General features: G+C 45.1%; 2 protein-coding genes, 1 long non-coding RNA gene and 1 other non-coding gene across 7 annotated transcripts in view; 1 reads left to right on the forward strand and 3 right to left on the reverse strand.

Annotated features, from left to right (window-relative positions):
• SIL1 (SIL1 nucleotide exchange factor) overlaps positions 1 to 24,173 on the forward strand; it is a 308,739-nt gene that overhangs the window by 4,200 nt on the left and 280,366 nt on the right. The window contains exon 1 of one of the 3 annotated variants that reach the window (XM_058709326.1): positions 22,865 to 22,899. The exons of 1 other annotated variant lie outside the window; for it this stretch is intronic. In XM_058709326.1, the coding sequence (XP_058565309.1) occupies positions 22,880 to 22,899 (20 nt within the window). In that variant the 5' untranslated portion in view covers positions 22,865 to 22,879. Of the gene's footprint in view, positions 1 to 22,864; positions 22,900 to 24,152; position 24,173 lie in introns of those variants that run through there. One more of the 3 variants, XM_058710093.1, reaches the window with a different exon arrangement.
• On the reverse strand, positions 2,226 to 22,834 carry LOC131503743 (uncharacterized). 2 transcript variants are annotated; one of them, XR_009257597.1, is made up of 5 exons: positions 22,717 to 22,834; positions 19,363 to 19,444; positions 18,486 to 18,571; positions 7,894 to 8,069; positions 2,226 to 2,240 (listed from the first exon to the last, which is right to left on the reverse strand). It is a non-coding gene; the product is annotated as an uncharacterized LOC131503743 (long non-coding RNA). The 2 variants fall into 2 exon arrangements; XR_009257589.1 differs by lacking the exon at positions 2,226 to 2,240 and having other exon boundaries at positions 7,885 to 8,069.
• Positions 9,949 to 16,156, reverse strand: LOC131503693 (uncharacterized). The gene is given in 6 exon segments (XM_058715333.1): positions 9,949 to 11,930; positions 11,965 to 14,211; positions 14,461 to 14,532; positions 14,535 to 14,927; positions 14,930 to 15,085; positions 15,088 to 16,156. Coding segments are annotated over 6 exon segments (4,884 nt in total). The 5' UTR covers positions 15,818 to 16,156; the 3' UTR covers positions 9,949 to 10,644.
• LOC131489891 (small nucleolar RNA SNORA74) lies at positions 18,641 to 18,840 on the reverse strand. Its single transcript, XR_009250805.1, has one exon. It is a non-coding gene; the product is annotated as a small nucleolar RNA SNORA74 (small nucleolar RNA).

Genomic DNA, 24,173 nt, shown 5'->3' on the forward strand with positions numbered 1-24,173 from the left:
CTTGTCAGTATTACGCGTAACTGACTGAGCCACCCATGCGCCCCTCGTATACAAGTGATTTTTTTTTATTTTACTTCTTTCCCCATTCATAATTTTTTTCTCATGCTAGTTACTTCTGATAGTAATTTTGAACAAAGCTGGTTTCTTTTTTTAATAAGATCACTTCTAGAGTTCCTCATTAAGCATCGCACAGCCATTTAGAGTAAGATACTTTTAACAGGTTAGGAATGTTGACCCTCAGCAATTTTAGCAAATGGGGTTTTAGCATGTAGGGAGATTATTCTTTTTTTTTTTTTTAAATTTTTTAAAAACGTTTATTCATTATTGAGAGACAGAGAGACACAAAGCATGAGCAGGGGAGGGGTAGAGAGAGGGAAGACACAGAATCTGAAGCAGGCTCCAGGCTCCGAGCTGTCAGCACAGAACTCGATGTGGGGCTTGAACCCACGAACTGTGAGATCATGACCTGAGCCGAAGTCGGTGGCCCAACAGACAGAGCCACCCAGGTGCCCCGGGAGATTATTCTTGAAATAATCTAGGAATGACTTTCCTGCATGTAATAATTTGTTTATATTTATCTATAAAGTCTTTATGCAAGTATTTAGCAAGTATACTACTATATATGCATAACTAAAATGAGAACCCAACTTCAATCCCATCCTTTAAAAAAGTCAATCTTTAGGGTGCCTGGGTGGCTGAGTCCATTAAGTGTCCAACTTGGGTTTGGCTTAGGTCATGATCTCACGGTTCAGGAGTTCCAGCTCCACAGTGGGCTCTGCACTGACAGTGCGGAGTCTGCCTGGGATTCTTTCTCTCACTTTAAATAAATAAACTTAAATAAAAAAGTAAACCTTTGAGGAATTTTTAAAGGTCTTGATATTCTTATTTTGACCCTCACTGAACCTACAGTTTAGTAGTGCTAGCACGGAATAATTTGAATAAAAATGTAAGAAATTCTATCAAAGGGCAAACCTGTGTGTGGGAATGTGTGACCTATTAAGGCCTTCCAAAGGAACGTTTTAAGTTTATTTATTTTGAGAGAGAGAGAGAGTAGGGCAGGGGCAGAGAGAGACTCCTAGGCAGGCTCTGCACTGTCAGCGCAGAGCTCAATGAAGGGCTCAAACCCAGCAACCATGAGATCATGACCTGGGCCAAAGTCGGATGCTTAACCGACTGAGCCATCCAGCCACCCAGAGAGGGACATTTTAAAAAATCTAGGAGACTCACAGGTGATATGACAGAATGAAATAGATGGGGGCTAAAAACAGGCTAATGGGTTTGGCTGTATTTGTTCTTTATTTTTTTTTTTATTTTTATTTAAAAAAAAATTTTTTTTTCAACGTTTTTTATTTATTTTTGGGACAGAGAGAGACAAAGCATGAACGGGGCAGGGGCAGAGAGAGAGGGAGACACAGAATCGGAAACAGGCTCCAGGCTCCGAGCCATCAGCCCAGAGCCCGACGCGGGGCTCGAACTCACGGACCGCGAGATCGTGACCTGGCTGAAGTCGGACGCTTAACCGACTGCGCCACCCAGGCGCCCCTGTATTTGTTCTTTAAGTGTCAGGAGCAAAAGGAAGCTCAAGCTTCAGTAACAGTGGCCAAGATGCTGACAGCCTGAAAGAAGGTATTTGGCACTTGAAATAGTTTTTTTTTTAATTTTTTTTTTTTTCAACGCTTTTTATTTATTTTTTGGGACAGAGAGAGACAGAGCATGAACGGGGGAGGGGCAGAGAGAGAGGGAGACACAGAATCGGAAACAGGCTCCAGGCTCCGAGCCATCAGCCCAGGGCCTGACGCGGGGCTCGAACTCACAGGCCGTGAGATCATGACCTGGCTGAAGTCGGACGCTTAACCGACTGCGCCACCCAGGCGCCCCTGAAATAGTTTTAAGAAACCAGATGGAAACAGCCATTTCAGTAGTCCCTGCAAGACATTATTCGTTAGTCTGAGTGAGGTTGATGACTGAAGAAAGCAAGCAATTATTAGAATTAGTTGGGAAGACCTGGGGGCACCATACTTGAAAGTTCCAAATCAAACACGAGTTTCTGAGCCAGATTAATTGAACACAGTAGTTTCTGGACCCACTGTGTGACCTTGGGCAAGTAACAGCACTACCTTGTAGGGCTGTTGAGAGGATTCAGCTATGTAGAACGAGTTTAGCAATTCTGGCACATGATCAACACACAATGTTGTCGTTGTAGAGCACCACATGTGCCGCAGTATATTTACATGAATATCCTAAAATGACAAAACCATAGATTCAAAGGTTATTTATTTTTATAAAACCCCAGAGTACACTTGTTAAAATTATCCATTTAAGTCTGGTCATAACATAAGTTTTAAGCTGGCACCTACTTGTTAGTGTAAGGATTGCTAGTAAGAGAAGTTCTTCTAGTTATAATTTACACACAAAGCTGTTTCACACACTTTAATTATGAAGACATTTATAGATTACCAAAAAAAGTAACAAAAGGCGACACATATATTTCAGTTAACGCATGTTTCAAATTGGAACAAATCCTCTGCAAATCCATTATTTTCATTCAATACTTTTTGAAATTTAATTTAGTTAAAAATTTTTTTTAATATTTTATTTTTGAGACAGAGCATGAACGGGGGAGGGTCAGAGAGAGGGAGACAAAATCTGAAGCAGGCTCCAGGCTCCGAGCTGTCAGCACAGAGCCTGACGCAGGGCTCAAACTCACAGACGGTGAGATCATGACCTGAGCCGAGGTAGGATGCTCAACCGACTGAGCCACCCAGGCGCCCCTGAAATTTAATTTAGTTTTAAATAGTTGTGCAGTAGGTTACATCTTCAGAGTCCACTAGAAAATGCTTTGGAAATTGGACATCTTTGTTTTCATGGTATTTTTGTTTCAAACTATTAAAGAATAAAACCAATGCTGTCCATACTCTCAATTACTGGCAAATTATTGAAAAGCAGGATAGATAGGCCTATAGCATTACTATATTTTAGATACATTTTGACGCAAAGGTAGTATTTATCAGCTAGCTGAAGGTCCTTAGTTGTCAGTACAATTGAGGCTGCTTGGCTCTATGGGAATTATGTAAACCCACAGAAGCTGGTGTGAATAATACCTTTCCAAGGACACGTGGCATCTGACTGTCTAGCTCTGTGGTAGGCCAGGTGCAATGACACATGTAATGGTTACTCAGATACCCAGGAAAGGTGGCTTCTCTACTGACGTGATATGAGCTGAGATCTCAAAGGAGACAAAGTGGAAAAAAAGATGGAACCAGAAGGGGAAATACCAAGCGCAGAGACCTAGTAGCAAAAGGCTTATCAAGGACTGAAAGAAATCAGTGTGGCCTGAAGGGAATCTGAGGGTGGTAAAGATGAAGATAAGAGGGGTAAGGGCTAGACTGTGTATGGCCTGATAGGCCATGTTAAGGTAAGCAGGGACTATGTCTTGTTCATCGGTTATCCCCAGTGTCTAGGAGTTCAGTTAATAAAGGCTCTAAACTCATAAAAAGGGTGGGTTAAATAGTCTTCTGACAAGATGTGTGATTAGCATATGTCATTCTCTTCCTCTAACTCAGCCCTGGAGATTACAGAAGAAAGAAGTTAGGGATCTGAGAAACTAAATATAAAGATTCCTTGGAGGAATAGATCATGATTAGGTCCTATTATACAGAGGCAAGAAATGGAACCCTAGTGTAGAAAAGGACACAGTGCCAGGAGTGTAGAGGTAATAGAAGGTAGGACTTAAGTTTTCCAGATTATAACTCAGAGGTTTTATGCCTTGAGGGCATCTCCACACTCCAACCCATTATGATTCTAGGACCTGTCTGGGCTTGGCTACTCCCTAGTACAGGCATCTGATAAAAATTCCCATCCTTTGCTGTGAGCTCATAGGGTAATCAAATCATCTGAGAACTAGAGCATTCCCTTCCCTGCTCATGCTCTCTCTCAAAAATAAATGAACATTAAAATATTAAAAATAAAAATAAAATGAGCCTAAGGAGATATAAGAACTAAATGTAATATCCTCAATGGGATTCTAGAACAGACAAAGGACATTTAAGTAAAACCTAAGGAAATCTACAAGTATGGACTTTAGTTAATAACATATTCATATTAGCCCATTAATTGTAACAAATGTCTATACTAATGTAAAATGTTCTTATGAAAGGAAACTGGGTTGTGGAGTACATGGGAATTCTTTGTACTATGTTTACAACTTTCCTGTAAATCTACAACTATTCTATAATCTATTTTAAGGTCCATTTTATCAGCCTTTTTTGAGGTAGTAGTAAAGTCACCCTTAACAAGGAGTACAGAATGTTCTCATATTCTAAAGGCCCTTTATTGGAGTACAGGAGGGCCAAAGTAACAGGTCTTCTAAATAGCAGTAAAGAGAATTGCTAAGCAGACATTCTAAGTATTACCGTTGATTTGTTAATTCAGTGAAATTGTTTTCCAAGAGAATATTGACAGGTCCATTAACTGGAGCTGTTCATAAAACCCTAATTAAGCAACAAGATTCAAGAAGTCATTGTCATTCTTTTAAGTACTTAATTAGTTGTTCTTCCCCAATTGTTTTCTTTTGTGTGAATTCCTAGGCACTGATCCACATTTTTAAGTTCCTTTGGGGCCTGCAGAATTTATTTCTCCAGGGTTTTATTTTCCTGATTAAAATTTTGAGAGGTGATCCAAAATTTTTATTCAAAAGTCTGTTGACAGCAATTTCAACCCTGAAGGAAAGGAAGTAAATTATTGATAGGCACCAGGAATGGCACTCAATACTTTCAGCCCCCTACCCATCCTGCTTTAGTTTTTCCTCTTGATATGGTACAGGTCTGAGGCTTGAAACTGAAGCAGAGCAATGAAGAGGGACACTGTGTCTACTAACTGCTTCCTATGACAAGAGGTGGCAGCTCAGGGTTCAAAAGGTCCTTTGAAATGTTTTACTTCATCTTTTCTTTCCTTACCAGGAAATTAAAAAAAAAAAAATCAACTCAACAGGGAGTAGTAGGTGACTAATTAACTTCACTCATCAACTAGGAAATCCCATTATATTACTTTAATGGGCATGATTAAGCCACTGAAACCTCCTGGGGTATTGAATACAGTCACTGACTTCAATGATTTATCCTTCAAGTAGCAACAAAGGGGCCCCCTCTCTGCACCTGGGTAGACTTACAGTGGTCAGGAAGGCAATCTGTATGCTCACAGGAGCTTGTGATCCCAGATTTTTAAAATTAATTAACCTATTTATCTATTTACTTAATGTTCTATATTTTAATTTTTTTGTATTTAAAAATTTTTTTTTAAATCTTTATTTTATTTTTTAGAGAGACAGAGCTTGAGCAAGAGAGGAGTGGAGAGAGGAGACACAGAATCCAAAGAGGCTCCAGGCTGTCAGCACAGAGTGAGATGCAGGGCTAGAACCATGAAGCGTGAGATCATGACCTGAGCCAAAGTCAGATGCTTAACCGACTGAGCCACCCAGGTGCCCTGATTTTTTTTTTTTTTTTTGTATTTTTGAGAGAGAAGGGGGGAATTTTTTTTTTTTTTTTAATTTTTTTTCAACGTTTTTTATTTATTTTTGGGACAGAGAGAGACAGAGCATGAACGGGGAAGAGGCAGAGAGAGAGGGAGACACACAGAATTGGAAACAGGCTCCAGGCTCCGAGCCATCAGCCCAGAGCCTGACGCGGGGCTCGAACTCACAGACCGCGAGATCGTGACCTGGCTGAAGTCGGATGCTTAACCGACTGCGCCACCCAGGCGCCCCGGGGGGAATTTTTTTTTAAGTTTATTTGAGAGGGAGATAATCCCAAGCAGGGCTTGATCCCATGAACTGTGAGATCATGACCTGAGCCCAAATCAAGAGTCAGACGCTTAACTGACTTGAGACACCCAGGTGCCCCAAAAAAGAGAAAATCTTAAGCAGGATCCACACTCAGTGTGGATCCCAACACCGGGCTTGATCTCACAATCCTGGGATGATAACCTGAGCCTAAATCAAGAGTCAGAAGTTCAATCGACTGAGCTACCTAAGAACCCAGTGATCCCAGATTTTAAACTCTGACTTCATGACATAAAGTTTTCCTCTTTTCTTCGGGACCATTTGTTTCACTACCGAGGGCTGAAACTGTGATCAGGCTCTGCTGCAAACTGAAGACTGGTGTTCTTTCTTAGGACCTTTCCTTTAGGTGTACATTAAAAATGAAGAGAACTGCTATGACAAAAGTAAGCCATGTAAAAAGTATACACAACGAATTCCAAATACAAAAAATGAGAACCATTCTATTTGGATAATTTACTAAAGTCATTTTACTCCTCTAAAGTGCCTGATTGCTGATTTTGGCTCAGGTCATGATCTCATTGTTCATGGGATGGAGCCTCTGGTCAGGCTGCATGCTGACAAGGAGGAGTCTGCTTGGGATTCTCACTCCCTCTCTCTGCCCCTCCTCCACTCATGCTTGTGCTCTTGCTGTCTTTCTCAAAATAAACATTTAAAAATAATAAAAGGTATTTAATACCATATGATAAAGGCTTGCTATAAGGCAAAGGTATTGGTAACAGGGAATTTCTCAGAGACATGTTGGTACTAGCTTCAGCCTGTTACTAATGAGCTATCAATTCCCAAGGCCTGAATTTCATTTTCTAGACCAGGGGTTGGCAAACTCCAGTTCACAGGCCAGTTTTGGCCTGCCAATCTGTTTTCGAAAGGCTCTCAAGCTTAGAATGATTGGTGGAAAATTTTTTGTTGTAACACCGAAAATTTTACAAAATTCCAATTTCATTGTCTATTAATAAAGTTTTATTGGGGGCACCTGGGTGGCTCAGTTAAGCATCCAACTCTTGATTTCAGCTCAGGGTCATGATCTCATGGCTCCTGAGATTGAGCCCCACTTAAAGCTCTGGGGCTGACAGCGCAGAGCTTGCTTGGAATTCTCTCTCCCCATCTCTCTGCCCTTCCCCTGCTTGTTTGCTCTCAAAATAAATAAAATCTAAAAAATATAAAGTTTTACTGGGGCACAGTAATGCTCATTTGTTGACACTTTCTATGACTATGGCTGCTTTCATACTGCAACTGCAGAATTGAGAGTAGTTATAAGAGAGACTATATGGTACACAAGTCTAAAATATTATTTGGCCTTTTACAAGTTTACCAACCCCTGCCCTAGAACAGCAGTGTATAATAAAACTTTCCACACAGGTGGAAATGTTCTCTGAGCTGTCTGATACGGCATTCACTAAATACTGAGATGGAAAAACAGATTCAATTTTTGTCAGTTGAAATAGCCTCATGTATTGTACTGCAGAGCTCTAGAAAATAAGAGCTTAGTTTAAGCCTTGGACTTTTGATTTAGTATTCTTCTCTAATGTTCTCATATTTCCTGTAATTTTTTAGAACTTGTAAATTTTTCCACCTGTAAAGAAAACCTCACTTTTTAGAAGATTTTTCTCTGTGTAAATTAAGCTCTATACCCAACATGGGGCTTAAACTCATGACCCTGAGATCAAGAGTTACATGCCCTACCTAGTGAACCAGCCAGGTGCCCCAAGAAAACCTCACTTTGTATTTTTCCTTTACTCTCACACTACTACCACTCTCTCAACATTTTTGACACCAGATGTGTGTGGATTTTCTCCCACACCAAGCAAATTTGTGTCACCAGCTGGGTGTCGTACATTTTAGCCCAATTCTGACTCTCCATATACCTCGAGTATCATCAGATCCCTCAGGTTAAGAGCCCAGTCCAACAAGACTGTTCCTCCCTCACTTCAGATGCCAACCGTAAGTCCAGGTTGTTACCTGTACTTCTGACCAATATAAATCACAGATTCCCCAAATCCCCTCCTCAGGTTTGATAAATTTGCAAAAGCTCTCAGAACTCAGGAAAACGGTTTCCTTACAATTTACCAATTTATTTTAAAAGGATATGGTAGGGGCGCTGGAGTGGCTCAGTCGGTTAAGCGTCTGACTTCAGCTCAGGTCATGATCTCGCAGTTCATGAGTTCAAGCCCCGCGCTGAGCTCTCTGCTGTCCGTGCAGAGCCCACTTTGGATCATCTGTCCTTCCCCTGCTTGCACTCTTGTTATGCCCGAAGTTCTGAAACCTCCCACAAAAGACCACCAGAGTCGTAAGTCAAAGCCAAGTGGCAAGGGTCGTTTATTGCAGGTTCGAACCTGGACCTCCGCGCACTCGTTGCCGGTGTCGCTAAGAGGCCCCGATCAGGGTTGGTACAGCGTTTTTATAGACGGAGACAAATAGTATGGGGGGAGGTTTCAAATTATGAGGGGCCTGATTAGTTGGTTTTAAAGTAAGGACATTTGTTGTTCTCTGATTGGGCGTCCTTTGTCTGTCCTTTGGCGGGAAGGCTTTGTCCGTTACTTGTGGCGGGAGGAAAAGGGGGAAGGGGGAAGGGGGAAGGGGGGTAGGGGAGGAATGTGTTAAGCAAGCAGGTTTACAGAAGCGAGAAATGCCGGTTAGTTTATGTACAATCACTTATTCTATTACATATCAGACTACATTTAGGAAGTTTCACAACTTATTCTATTACCTAGCGGGTTACATTCAGGAAAGGTTTCACAATGCTCGTAGCGAACAGCAAGCAAAACAGACTTCTCAGCAATTGTATTTTTTATCAAAGATCCATAATAAGCAGATAAGAGAACTTAGCTTTAAACTAAGGCAGGGCTGTCATTTGGATTTAAAGCTGTTCTTTTCATTCCCCCCTTTTTCTTGTGCCTAAAGAGCCAATCTTGGGTCTTTTAAGCCTCTGTTTGTAATGTCTCGAGCGGTAGGTATTGAGTTCTTAACATCATTAGTTGTATAGTATTGAACCTATCTTGGACAAAATTAATAATTTTGTTTATGATGCAGGGGCCTACTGTGAGAGTGAGAAGTAGGATGGCCAGAGGGCCGAGTAAAGCGGAGAGCAGGGTAGTTAACCAAGGGGACGCATTGAACCAGGTTTCAAACCACCCTGCCTCCTGTTCCCTTTCCTTTTTTCGTTTGGCTAGCCCTTCTCGGACCTTGGCCATTGAATCTCTTACTATTCCTGTGTGGTCAGCATAGAAACAACACTCTTCTCCTAGTGCTGCACAGAGGCCGCCTTGCTGTAGGAACAGTAGGTCTAATCCTCTCCTGTTTTGTAAAACTACTTCCGAGAGGGAGGTTAGGGACTTTTCAAGCGAAGTGATGGCAGTCTCTATTCTTTCTATATCTTTGTCAACCGCTTCTCTAAGCATACTAAATCCCTTATTTTGTATAGTTAAAGCTGAGATTCCTGTCCCTGTTCCAATGGCCCCGAGTCCGAATAAAGTGGCTAGAGTTAGAGCTCCTACGGTAATGAATTCTCTCTTAGTTACTCTTTTCGGTGCTATCCACATCTGGTTTATATGCTCAGCTGTGTGGTACACGATTTTTGGGAATACAATTACCATTACACAAAACTCTGACTGATTGAATATACTTCTATAGAGGCAGGGGGTTAGTCCTGCATGAGAACAAAGCCACCATGAGTTATTTGGTGGAATTATCCATTTTTCGGTAATATTGAATATACTTATGTTATTTATACAGAAGTGGCTATATTTTGTCGGCACTGTTCCTATATAGGTCCCATTTCCCGTAAGCACTGGTAGTGTGAGGCCAGGCTTCTTTTGTTCCCAACTGCAAATGTCTGAGTTGTTTGCAGTGCTATAATTTCCCATTATTGCCACTGACTCATAAAATGGAGGTTTTATGGAATAGCACAGCCAACAAGCTTCTGTTTCATTGGGGTTAGTATGATTTAAGGCCTGATAAGTGGTATTCATCATTACCCATAAGGGGTCATCTTTGAATGGGATTTGGATTTTTTTTGGGTTTTTTTGGAGTTGTCCTGGATACTGTGGCCACCTGAGTGGCCGAGGAATTAGTACTTTTACTTGTGGGCCCTGGGGTAGTATCAGGCTTACTTGTGGGCCCTGGGGTAGTATCAGGCTTATTTGTGGGTTTTATTGCCTGATTTGGCCCTATTAGTGTTGGTGAAGCTTTGGGTTTTATTTGTAATCTTATCTGAATAACAGTTGCAAAGTAAGGCGGTCCTCGATACAGATAAATTCCCCAATTTAGTCCCTTAATCCATCTTGTCTCCTTTTTTCCGTCCTCTAGAAATTTGATACGAATAAGGTTATAGGCACGGGTTTGCTTGGGACAGGGGCTGGCAAATTTCATGTCAATATAATGGGGTTTTACCTCCCATTTCCAGTTTCCATCATTGGTAGTGACACAACTCCAAGCCTTACAGTAGAGGGATTCAATTCCTCCACAGGTTTTTTTCATTGCTCCTGTTCTGAACCCGGGACATGCATAAAACCCACCAGATCTTATGCGCTTTCTTTCATTTTCCGGGGTTCCGGTCCATGACGGATTAGGACGCTGGCGGCTTCCATTGGGTGGAAGTACCCCCATGGTTACGGCTACGTCCTCTAGGTTAAAATACAGATCAGGCCACCAGGCATTTAGGGGAGTATCGTCTGCTGTGGTAGTATTATAGACTTCCTGGGTTTCCAAATTAGTGATCTCCCAAGTTAAAGTATAGGGAGTGTGGGGGTTACCTGCAACACTTACCAGTCCGTAGGAGGTGAGCAGGAGCACACCGGTGAGTGTCTTTTTGGTCATTGTAGGTCCTGAGTTGCTGCAACAGTCTTGGTATGGGACACCCGGGCCTTTGGTCTCAGCCGGTTTTCGGGGTCAGGTTTTCGACGCAGAGTCAATTTTAAAGGATGGGTCCTACTCTGGTCAACCGTCCAGGAGGTGTTGGCTTCCGGCACGAAGTCTTCTCGAACAGCAAAGGGATCAGCTGGTCGGGCGTGGGTGTAATGGATCCAGGTAGCAATCCCGTCGACTTTGAGAGCGGTGGGTGTGGTTAGGATCACAATGTAGGGTCCCTTCCACCGTGGTTGGAGGGTCTCTTGCTTGTGTCTCCGCACATATACCCAATCTCCGGGTCGGTAGTGATGAGGTTCAGGAGGGGGCCCGTTTTCATAAATGGCTCTCAGTATGGGCCAAACTTTCTGGTGGGTGTGCTGGAGTTCCCTCAGGGAAATAAGAAGTTTATGATCATCAAATTCAGTTAACACATTAGACTGTAGGTTGGGAATTATAGGGGGGGGTACTCCATACATGATTTCAAAGGGGGTTAATCCCAGTTTGTAGGGGGAGTTTCGCACCCTGAACAGAGCGTAGGGGAGTAAGACTACCCAGTTAGCGCCAGTCTCCATGGTCAATTTGGTTAGGGTCTCTTTCAGGGTTCTATTCATTCTTTCTACCTGTCCTGAGCTTTGGGGTCTATATGCACAGTGTAGTTTCCAATCAGCCCCAATAAACTGCGCTATTCCTTGTATTACCTTTGAAACGAACGCAGGTCCGTTGCCTGATCCTATTAGGGTAGGGAATCCGTACCTGGGCATGATGTCTTCTAACATTTTCTTTGCTACTACCTGTGCAGTCTCATGCTTGGTGGGGAAGGCCTCTGTCCATCCTGAAAAGGTATCTATAAACACTAACAAATATTTATATCCATATTTTCCAGGCTTTACCTCGGTGAAGTCTACTTCCCAATAGGCTCCTGGCCTGGTTCTGCGGGTCCTGGAGCCAGGGTTCTTCCCGTGGTTGGTAGCGTTAGTTAGTTGGCAAGCTTCACAGCTAGCAACTATCTGTTCAATTTTTGTCCTGGAGTCTCTAATGGTGATCCTAGCATGTCTTATTAAGTCCTGCATTTTTCTGGTGCCCATATGAGTGGCTCGGTGCATCTTGGATAAGACTTTATTTCCCATTTCTTCTGGGAGAATTATGCTACAGTCTGCTGCTCTCCACCATCCGTTAAGGCACTGAATTAAAGGTAATTTTTGGATCCAGTTTAGGTCTTCTTTAGTGTAGGCGGGATTTTCTGGTAAACTAGCTGAACCGGGGTCTGGTAGGGTGGTCATTAAAGCACAGTCCACCTGTAAGCCACTTCTCGGGCCACCTGGTCAAATTATTTCCTCTGGCCACCGGTGTGATCGGTTTTTGGTGGCCTGGGCAATGTATGATGGCTAGTCGTTTAGGCAGCCAGAGTGCCTTTAAAAGAGCTAACATTTCTTCTTTGTTTTTGATAGTTTTCCCCTCTGCAGTTAACAGTCCCCTCTCTCTGTATATAGCCCCATGTATGTGGGACGTAGCAAAAGCATATCTGCTATCGGTATACACTTTTAGTCTCTTGTCTTTTCCCAAAGTCAGTGCCTTGGTTAAGGCCACAAGTTCAGCCCGTTGGGCAGAGGTGCCAGCTGGCAAAGGCTCTGCCCAAACAGTCTCAGTTTCAGTTGTGACTGATGCCCCCGTGTACCTTTGACCCTGATGTACAAAGCTGCTGCCGTCAGTGAATCAGGTAACCTCGGCGTCTGGTAGAGGGTGATCTTGTAAATCTTCCCGAACTCCATGGACTTGTGCCAATATCTCAGCGCAGTCATGGAGGGGGGTATCTAAGTCCGGGTCTGGTAATAGGGAGGCAGGGTTTAGTGTTCGGGGGGGAGTGTAAATGATTCTGAGGGGATTTAATAATAGTCCCTGGTAGTGAACCAGTCGGGTGTTACTTATCCGTCGGTCAGGAGGTTGTTTGAGGACCCCTTCAATGGCATGAGGGGTTGTAACATGTAACTTTTGTCCCATAGTTAACTTATCAGCATCCTTTACCATTAGAGCTGTAGCAGCGATCATATGGAGGCAAGGGGGCCAGCCAGCCACTACTGGGTCTAGTCTTTTTGAAAGACAGGCAACGGGCCTGGGCCATGGGCCAAGGAGTTGCGACAGCACTGCTTTGGCTACCCCCTTGTTTTCATCTACGAAGAGATGAAAGGGTTTGGAGACATCGGGGTGCCCTAAGGCTGGCGCCGACAACAGGGCGAGTTTAATTTGTTGGAAAGCCTGCTCAGTTTCCTCTGTCCACTCAAAGGGCGCCTGTTCTCGGGTGACCAGGTAAAGAGGCTTAGCCATCTCGGCGAACCGAGGTATCCACAAGCGGCAGAAGCCGGCCGATCCCAGGAATTCTCTTACCTGCCTTCGCGTTGTGGGTCGGGGGATGCGGAGGACGGTTTCCTTTCGTGCATCAGTGAGCCATCGCTGGCCTTCCCTTAACAGATACCCCAAGTAGGTTACTTTGGATCTGCAAATTTGGGCTTTTTTTGCTGAAGCCTGGTACCCCAGGGTACTAAGTGTCCGGAGGAGATTTTTGGTGCCTTGCAAGCAAGCTTCAGCAGTCTCAGCGGCGATTAAAAGATCGTCGACGTACTGCAAGAGAGTCACTTCGGGGTTTTGATTCCGGTACTCACCCAGATCCTCGTGAAGTGCCTCATCGAACAAGGTGGGTGAGTTTTTAAATCCCTGGGGGAGCCGGGTCCAGGTGAGTTGCCCATTTATGCCCCTCTCAGGGTCGGACCGCTCGAAGGCAAAGAGCTCTTGGCTTTTGGGGGCCAGAGGCAGGCTGAAAAAAGCATCTTTTAAATCAAGGACAGTATACCATTGTCTTTCTGGGCTGAGGGCACTTAGGAGGGTATAGGGGTTGGGTACTGTTGGGTGTATGTCCATGACTCGGCGGTTAACTTCTCTCAGATCTTGTACCGGACGGTAGTCCATACTGTTAGGTTTTCGTACAGGCAGCAGGGGGGTGTTCCAGGCTGAATGACAGGGACGCAAGATGTCTAGGTCTAGGAGGCGACGGATATGTGGCGTGATGCCATTTCTGGCCTCCATTGACATCGGGTATTGTCGGACCCGAACTGGATCTGCCCCCGGTTTCAGCTCTATGAATAGAGCTGGGCGATGTTTAGCCAACCCCATACCCCCGGTTTCAGCCCATGCTTCTGGAAACTGCTGGAGCCAGGGCTCTATGTTTTGACTTTGTGAGGGTGGCTCCTGATGGAGTTGATATTCATCTTCTAATCTTAGAGTAAGTATGGTCATGTGAGGGCCAGTCACTTGGGGGCCCCCCGGCGTAAAATGAATCTGGGCCCCCATTTTAGTGAGTAAATCTCTTCCTAATAAGGGGCAGGGGCTGTTGGGGATGACTAGGAAGGAATGGGTGACCTTTCCATTTCCTAGGTCCACAGTCCTCTGGGTGGTCCAGGGATATTTTTTTATTCCGGTAGCCCCTTGGACCCAGGAGGATTTTTCAGAAATTTTTCCATGGGGTTTGATCAAGACCGAATGTTGGGGCGCCTGGGTGGCGCAGTCGGTTAAGCGTCCGACTTCAGCCAGGTCACGATCTCGCAGTCCGTGAGTTCGAGCCCCGCGTCAGGCTCTGGGCTGATGGCTCGGGAGCCTGGAGCCTGTTTCCGATTCTGTGTCTCCCTCTCTCTCTGCCCCTCCCCCGTTCATGCTCTGTCTCTGTCCCAAAAATAAATAAAAAAAAAAAAGTTGAAAAAAAAAAATTAAAAAAAAAAAAAAAAAGACCGAATGTTGTGCCCCTGTGTTGACTAGGAATTGCACTGGGTTCCCCTCCACTTGTAGCGTTACCCTAGGTTCGGGAGGGGATCCGAACCCCGTCTTCCCTATTCTGCATCTTGAGTGAAGAGGGCGGGTGTGGTTTTTGGCTGCCACAGTTTTTGATTATGACGTGGCTTTTTCTTTTTAGGGCATTCTCGGGCCCAATGGCCTTTTTCTTTGCAATAGGCACATTGGTCTTTATCCAGGGGCTTTTGGACAACAGCGGCCAGGACTTTGGTCATTTTTTCGGTAGCTTTAAGTTGCCTGTCCTCTGGAGTCTCTCTATTATTATAGACATGCGGGGCAATGTGGAGTAAGTCCTGAATCTGTTTTCCCTCCAAGTCCTCTAGTTTCTGGAGTTTCTTTTTAATATCAGTGGCTGCCTGATTTACAAAGGCCATTACAACAGCAGCTTGATTTTCGGGGGCCTCGGGGTTCATGGGGTATACTGTCTGAAGGTTTCCATTAATCTTTCTAAATAAGCGGCAGGGCTCTCTGTCTTACCTTGTATTACTGAATACACTTTTGCCAAATTAGTGGGCTTGCGTGCAGCAGCCCGGAGACCCGCCATTAGAGTCTGGCGATAAATGCGCAGCCACCCCTACCTTCTGCCGTGTTGTAGTCCCAGCCATCCTGTGGGGGTCGGGTCAAGGGAAAAGCTGCATTAATGAGATCAAGGTTAGCAGTAGGCTGGCCGTCATCTCCAGGAACCAGCTTTCTTGCTTCCAATTGAATTCTTTCTCGTTCCTCGGTGGTGAACAGGATTCAGAGGAGTTGTTGACAATCATCCCAGGTGGGTTGGTGGGTGAACATAACGCTGTCCAGGAGAGCTATTAAATCTTTAGGGTTATCAGAAAATCGGGCATTTTGGGTTTTCCAGTTATATAGGTCACTGGTGGAGAAGGGCCAGTATTGAAGTCGGGGGTTTCCCGTATCATCGGGAGGCCCTATTTCTCGTAAGGGTAGGGCTACGGTGGAGTCAGGGAGGTGGAACCCTGGCTCACGTGGGGCCCGGCCACGGGTACGTCCAGCTGGCCCTTGGATTGTGCCCCCACTAGGCATGGGCGTGGGTTGAGCCTCCCAATTTTCTAGTTCTTCTATCAGCTGGGCTATGGGAGGCTCTGCTGGCGCAAGGGAAATGGGGTCGGGAGCAGGGATGGGGGCAGCTTGTGGAATAAGGGGGGCAACCTGGTAAGGGGGACGGTCAAGGGAAAGTAAATCTTGGCTGTCGGGGAGAACAGGGGGTGCATTTGGAGTTTGTGGCTTGGGAGGGTTGGTAGGTTTAGCCGCTAGGATTTTGCATGGCCCTGTTATTAAGAAAGAGGCCATCCAGGGAGGTGGGTTTTACACTAAATCTTGCCACACCAGAATATAGGGAATCTGATCCGGGTGACCTTCTTTCCCTGGTAGGAAAATCCTTGATTTTACTTTAAGGACCACAGGGAGGCAGAAGGTTCCCTCGGTAGGCCAATTGACCCCCAAAGGTGGGCCATTCAGAGCGGCAGTAGGTGATCAACTTCCTTTTGCGAATGTCTAGGCTTAAGCTATGTCCTCTAGCTCTTACATCTTTGAAATTGGTGAGGAGGAGGGAGAGAGGGGTGCTCTGCGTTTGGCCCATGTTATGATTCTGAGGAAGAGGAGAAGAGAAGGGGCGCGGGCAGCACGGATGTGGGGGGCGCCGCTGGCTAGGGGGCGGCACGGAGGGGGCCCTGAAGCGGCTGTAACTAACGGTGGAGGAGTTCGGTGGAGGAGTTCGTGTAGGCGGCCTTTGAGGGTGAGGCGGCCTGGCTGGGCCTTGGGCGGAGGGCGGGAGGGAAAGCCGCAGGGAGCTGGGGAAGGAGAAGAGAGGAACAAAGGATGGAATAATTAATTCTGATTAGCCGAGAAAACACTTAATTCCAACAAAGCATCCGACCCATGAAAGAAAAACAAGAACTAACAAGAATCTCTCGCAGCGGTTCCAACTTTCTGGTGCTGTTTCGGCCAACCCGATAGAAAGGGTTACGGCTAGGATGGTTATTATTATAAGGGCCCAGGGGTGACAATACTTTTAGACTGACACAGAAGCACTCGCGTACTTGTCCGTCCGCGTCCCTCGCGGGAGCTTAGGTGCCTCTTAGCATAGGCGGGCAGGTATAAACCCCCTGCTTGGATCAAAAAAATTTTGACCGCCTTAAGCCATATGAGGATCACCGCGGAAATTGGGTTAGAGCCCACTCGAATCCCGTAGCTTACGCCGTGGGATTACACATAGGGTAAGTCAGGCGCGTGCCCCTGATCCCAACAATCATTCCAGTCAATTCAACAGATAGACACACAGACACACATCACATCAGAACACGGGTAACAGTGAGCATGCCTACTGGTTTTTCAGGCGCCTAGAGATGTTTCTTAGCACTCTGGACTAATTTATACAGAGAAACTGGAAGTCCGTAGAGAAAGTGAAAGTGGTTAATTCGCAAGCGCGTTGGGCATGAGTGGCCCACAGAAAAGAGTCCTGATGGGCCAAAAAGGCCCCCCGATGGGCCAGAAAGGCCCCCTGTGTCAGTGGACATATCCAACTGACCCCGGCTGGGTGCCCTATAGCGTGTCCGCCAGGGTCACACCAGCTTCCAGACAGAACCGGTTCTCCTAAGAAGAAACACAGATCAGAGAAAAAAAGATAGAGCCGGCTTACTTACCGATCGGAATCAGAGATGACCCGTTGACCCGAAGTCTGGTGGACTCGGGGGAGATCTCGGTGGGACCTCCAAATGTTATGCCCGAAGTTCTGAAACCTCCCACAAAAGACCACCAGAGTCGTAAGTCAAAGCCAAGCGGCAAGGGTCGTTTATTGCAGGTTGGAACCTGGACCCCCGCGCCACTCATTGCCGGTGTCGCTAAGAGGCCCCGATCAGGGTTGGTACAGCGTTTTTATAGACAGAGACAAATAGTACGGGGGAGGTTTCAAATTATGAGGGGCCTGATTAGTTGGTTTTAAAGTAAGGACATTTGTTGTTCTCTGATTGGGCGTCCTTTGTCTGTCCTTTGGCGGGAAGGCTTTGTCCGTTACTTGTGGCGGGAGGAAAAGGGGAAAGGGGGAAGGGGGAAGGGGGAAGGGGGGTAGGGGAGGAATGTGTTAAGCAAGCAGGTTTACAGAAGCGAGAAATGCCGGTTAGTTTATGTACAATCACTTATTCTATTACATATCAGACTACATTTAGGAAGTTTCACAACTTATTCTATTACCTAGCGGGTTACATTCAGGAAAGGTTTCACAATGCTCGTAGCGAACAGCAAGCAAAACAGACTTCTCAGCAATTGTATTTTTTATCAAAGATCCATAATAAGCAGATAAGAGAACTTAGCTTTAAACTAAGGCAGGGCTGTCATTTGGATTTAAAGCTGTTCTTTTCACTCTCTTTCTCTAAAATAAATAAATATTTAAAAATATATTAAAAAAATTTTTTTAAAAGGATATGGGAAAGGATATAAACATCCAGATGGGACATGTATAGGGCAAGGCTATGTGGAAAGGGTTGCTGAGCTTCCATACCCTCTCTGGATGTGCTACTCTCCCAGCACCTCCCCTCCATGTATTCACCAACATGAAAGTTCTCTAAACCCAATACTACTGGGATTTTTATGGAGGCTTCATCATGTGCGAATAATCAATTATTTCCATTTCCAGCCCCTTTCCCCTTTCTGAAGAATGGAAGTGGGGTTGAAAATTCCAAGTTTCTAATCAGTGCTTGGTCTTTCTAGTTACCACCTCATTAGAACAAGACATTTAGATCACCCAGGAAATTCTTAGATTTAAGAGCTCAGTCAGGGATCAACATGAAAAACCAAATATTAGAACAAAAGATGCTCCTAGTGTTCTTACCACTTAGGGAATTTCACAAGTTTTAGCAGCTCTGTGCCAAGAATGGGAGCAGAGGCCAATATATATATTTTCTATTATTTCACACCACCCATCTGAGGCTGAAAGTTAATTAGAACCTACATGACAAAGGACTATATATTACCTATCCTGGTGTCACACAGGGCTGTCAGACATCTGAGATTCTGATGGAGGCACATTTCTCATTCAGATAAAGGCATCTAGGATTCAAAGAGGAAAGGAATGATAAAGTATCCTTAAGACAGGGTCCTTTCCTCAGAGAAAAAAAAATTGTTTGCACCCAGACTAGGACCAACTCCACAGGAGGAGTTACTCCACTCTCAGAGGTGCAAAACACTGCCCAAGAGTATCAGCCACAACACCAAAACAGTGCTTGAAGCCAGACCTCAAGAAGGTCAGCGTTTGCTCTTCCAACAGTGTAACACCATCCAAGGCATCATGCTGGCCTGGATAGCTGACAACCGCTGGATGATTCCTGAAACAGCTTTCTTTGTTTCAGATACCCAGGCACCCCAAGTAGAAGTTATGGATACAGGTATCCCAATGAATTCAATGTTGACTGCAAAACAGAAGCCTGGAAGCACTGATAGCAGACCTTGTTGCCAAGCCCTTTAGACAAATAGGAAACAGGAACCCCTCTCCCATGCTTTTAGTCATTTTGTCCAACATTCAAGGAGTTCCTGCTATGTGCCAGGTGCCATGATTGGGATCTAGCTGCGAACAGGCAAGATACACCATCCTTCCTATCCTGGGCTTTATAATCTGCTTGTACATTCCTCAGATGGAACGATACAGATCATCTCAAAGATCCTATACACCTTCAGACTAGAACCACCAAAATCCCACTTAGCCTTTCACTGCTAAGAGGCCGAATTTGTCAGGGGCAAATACAGGTGATTTTGCCTCCCAGTTGTTTCCTAATGGATACCAACTAGCAAATAGGCCTGCCACATAGGCAGTAGTCAGTGTTGGAATTAATAGGGACATTTACCTGAGAACGCCATACAGACCGTCCACGTGCCGTGAATTTACTCTCTTCCGGAAGGCCAAGGATGCCCTACTTTCAAGTCATCCTAAAAAGAAAAAGATTTCACTGTTGAACACTAAACAGTGTTGACTAAAACAGCAGCTCCTAAAACCTCTTTTCTGTAGAAATGGAAGCAGTGCTGCCTGCCATTTACGATTTACCCTATTTTCAACGTTTTTTATTTATTTTTGGGACAGAGAGAGACAGAGCATGAACGGGGGAGGGGCAGAGAGAGAGGGAGACACAGAATCGGAAACAGGCTCCAGGCTCCGAGCCATCAGCCCAGAGCCTGACGCGGGGCTCGAACTCACGGACTGCGAGATCGTGACCTGGCTGAAGTCGGACGCTTAACTGACTGCGCCACCCAGGCGCCCCTACGATTTACCCTGTTTTCAATACCTCCAGAATTATTTTATTTCCTATTGTCTTTTTCTTGCCTATAATTACCATTAAAGCTAACCATTCCCCCAAACCCTCTAGGTATCACTAGTATTCTTAAAACCCCATATGTAAAAAGCTGTTCACAATGAACATCTGAGGTATTCACACAAGGAACTCAACATTTAACTAAGAGAACTCTTTTTAGGGAAAGCCAATTGTTGGAACAAAACTAGTTTTTATAAATAACTCCCCCACCTCCCAACATCCTCAGGAGTTCTTCCTATGGAAACTAGGATGTCACTTTTCACAGAAGTAGCAACTAAGTCAGCCCTATTGGACAGTCTCCAGCACCACCATGAGTGCTATGTGTTTGCCTAGAACTGAGAAGCATCTCTTCTCAGAGAATTAGCAATCCAAAACAAAATCACTACAAAAGGGACTCGTTATTTTACTGCCCCGAAGGGGCAACAACTCTGTGGGAAACCAACACAAATATACTGTCACCCTAAAGCAGAAATTAGTACGGTTATAGCTAGGCCTACTATGTAGAGCCTCTCAATCAATTGGTATTTTTATATTTTATTAAAGAGCTAGAGAAGAATGCCTAGAATTTTAAAGCAAATTCACATAACATTTCCCTAATAAAGCATCCCTATAGATCACTGCAGCTATAGAACTCCCTACAGAGAGACTAGCTTTGTATGGTGGAGTGGGGGACATGCACTTTGATTTCTGTGAAAATTGCAAAAATCCCATGCACTTTTTCCCTGTATAAGCCTGATTCAGAGCACTTGGTAGACACTCAAAAAATAAAAAGTTGCCCCCCCCCCTATACTTCTACATCCCTTCATGGCTTGATTACCTTTGTTCTGTTTCCAGCAAGTTCAACTAGACAAACCTGTTGAACCAGAACCACTCAGACTTGGATTTTTAGGTTTCTCCCTGCAAAGTCATGCCCTTACAGATTTCACCTTAATGAATGAACAATTATGCTGGCATCCTGGTATAGTTAACAACAGAGTTGGAATGAACCAGGCCCAGAATGCCAACCAGCTATCACGGCTGCTATTCTCCCAGCAGCGTAACACTTGCCTAGGTACACAGCAACCTAGGCAGCTGCCTACAGCTGGGGCCAAAGGCAGGCTAATGAAATTGCACTCACCTGGGGCTGCATCTATCCAAAGCCCATGGCTGGCCCCTCTGCAATCCAAGTACTCCGGGTTAGGCAGCGAACAGTAGTGAACACTTGTGTAAAGTTCAAGACCTCTACCCTCAAAACCCCATAACTTATTTCAGAACCAGAGAAATAGACAATAAAACAAAAAGCTTTTCCTTGGTTAGCTTTATTTTCACATGTTTTTTACCTATGTACCACAGCAGTTCAACAGGAGCATTTTTTTAAAAGATTTTTTTAAGTTTTATTTCTTTATTTTGAGAGAGACACCACAAATTGGGGAGGGGCAAAAATAATCCCAAGCAGGCTCCACACTGTCTGCCCGGAGCCCAGTGCAGGGCCGAACTCATGAACCGTGAGATCATGACCTGAGCAGAAACCAAGAGTCAGATTCTTAGCTGACTGAGCCACCCAGGTGACCCTAGAAAAGATTTAAGTTTTATATAATCTGAACCTAATGGGGGGCGGGGGGGTTCAAATTTACAACCCTGAGATCAAGAACTGTATGCTCTAATAACCGAGCCAGCCAGGAACCCCTCAACAGGAGCATATTAATGGTCTAGTCAACAAGTATAAGCTATCACCTAACAACTATGTAACAGTGAACAGACAAGTGGGGTGCATGGGTGGCTCAGTTGGTTAAGCATCTGACTTCTCCTCAGGTCATGATCTCACAACTGTGAGTTTAAGCCCCGGCACGCGTCTGTGCTGACAGCTCAGAGCCTGGACCCTACTTCAGATTCTGTGTCTCCCTCTCTCTCAAAAATAAACATTAAAAAATTAAAAAAAACAAAACAGTGAACAAGTAACTTAACCTCTCTATACCTCTCAGTCTCCTCATCTGTCAAATAGGAATGTTATCAATGGTACCCTGTACAAAAGATGGTTGTTAGGCTTAAGAAGACTGTAAATTAAGCCTATATAATATGTTTTAGAGTGTGTGGTCAATAAATACTTGCTGTTATAAAAAGCTACATTCCAGACAAGGATATGATAAATAGGGGGAGTAAAAGGGGAAATGTTACCTTGGTAGAGCAATGGGCAGTGCAAATCAGAAAGGCTAGTTAAAACTAGATTGGAGAAAACGTGGTTAGGAGACCTTTTGAAGCACAATAAAAGCGGTACTCCAGAAAAATAACAAGATGCAATAATGGGTATGAAAAGAAACGAAGACATGCTGCCATTCCTACCAACCACCTCAACTGTTGTTGAAAGCAGTAACTCAAGTGTTTGCAAGAATGTTAGTAAACATTCCTACCCATTCACAATTATAATTTACCTTATTTACATAATAAGAGTAGGGTATCTAAGACCTTATGTTTTTCCAGCCATCCTTTAATTTCACTTTTAACCACCCCCAAACAATTGGGAGAAAAGGTAAAATAGGCTCATTGTCCAGGTCTAAAAACTAATCTAAACGCAGCCTGCCCCTTTTAGGGGACTAGGTTGCAGGACTTGACAAGCTCCACCCGGACACGTGCTCATCACAAATCTTCCCAAGCTCCGGGCTCTGGCGCCAGGGAAGCGAGTATCTCGGAGACCAGCTGTAGGAGACTCTCCAGGGACAAGAGGGCTGGCAGAAAACAAGGGGCGACTCTAGGGCTACCATCTCCCAGCGACTCTTCAAGATGCCCTCCAAACACGGGGTTATGATGGAACGAACCCCAATTTCGTCCTGTGCCTCGGAAGAAGCCTCCCCACAGCTGCCTCTCGCCCCAAACTAGTAAACGTCCAAGGCTTCTGCCCACTTGGCCTTTACTTACCCGCACGTGTCTGGAGCTCGGCCCTCGCACTGCCGCCAGAGCAGAGGCCGCAGGGGAAAGGACAGCACCAACCCGAGGGGAGCCCCGCCTCGGGGCTGACGCTAAGCAGGTCCTCAGTGGGCGGGGCCCGGAAGCCCCGCCCAGGAAAGGCCGAGTTAGAAAAATGCGGGAGCGGTGGCCGAGGTGAGCATACTCTTTACAGAAGCTAGAGCCCCAGCGTAGAAAGTGTAGGAATCCTAACAGGACTGTATTTGACTACCATCCCGTTTGTTATTTACGTATGGAAGGGGGCGCTGGGTTTGGACGTGCTAAAGACAAAACCTGGAGTGTCCCGGGGAGGCCGTGCTTCCTGCCTGCCCACACCGAGTGCCGGTTCACCGTACAAGTGTGGCACCTTTCGGTTTCTGCAAGTGCAGCGTAAGCTTTTTTCATCTCCCACGCAGATCTTTTTTCCGGCTTTCTCTAGTAGGGTCGTCCCTCGGCTGATGGCTTGCCCATCAGGTCGCCTTGTTTTTCGGTTCTTTTCAGGAGATTTTCGGGTAGATTATGCCTGGCACTCCTACAGCCTAACCCTGTGGGACAGCATCTCTGGTGCCCTGAAATAGAATCCTTCGCTGACTTGAGGTATTTAAAGAATACTCGCTTCCTCTGCCGGAGTTACTTGGCACCGTGGCACAATCAGCCCAAGAAGCCACATTTTCAAGGTGGACAGATTGCCGGTTACCAGCATTTCTTTTGAACACTAAAACTTCCTCTCCTCATTAGCTGGAGTCAATACTATTATGTCCTGCCGAACGGTGGGGAAAGCTGGAGTCCCTCCCTTTCTTTGCCCCCACGGCATCCTACCAGGCCTGCTCATCTACTGCACCTGACACCTTTGCCAGGCAAACCCCTAGGAATCAGCCACTGCCCCTGGCATCTGCCAACATGTTTTCTTATCTTCTCCCAGCGATCATAATGGGGAAAAAAATGTGCTTCCTATGCACCCCAGTCCTCACAGACCTCTGCTGAGAAAGGCTAGAGTGAGTGCTAAATTGATTGCAGCTAGAGACACTAGACTCTAAGGCCAGAGAGAGACTGGAGAAGTGGCAAGCCCAAATCCTCGAGTTTGATGGAGTTGGACATAGGCTCTGGTTGGAAAAAGACTTACATAAATACAATAATTTAAAAAAAGGCACATGAACACTGTTGACCTGGTAGGCAGGAGCTCTGCTTTGTTAAATAGGAATGTGGCTGAAGACTGCTGCCATAATCAGTGCCCGCATCCGGCTGTCACAATGTATTCATAAACGATGGTTATGAGAGCTATAAAACCCTGCAGATTGGGTGGGTAATTGTCCTGTGAAGCTCTGCTAAAGGAGAAATTGCATTGGCATCTCATATATTTTGCTTTCTTTTCTTCCAAACACATGGAGAAGGACACCTACCCTGAGGATTCATGAAAAGGAAAGATGAGG

Source organism: Neofelis nebulosa, chromosome 1 (genome assembly GCF_028018385.1).
Source record: "Neofelis nebulosa isolate mNeoNeb1 chromosome 1, mNeoNeb1.pri, whole genome shotgun sequence".
In the NCBI taxonomy this organism is placed as follows: domain Eukaryota; kingdom Metazoa; phylum Chordata; class Mammalia; order Carnivora; family Felidae; genus Neofelis; species Neofelis nebulosa.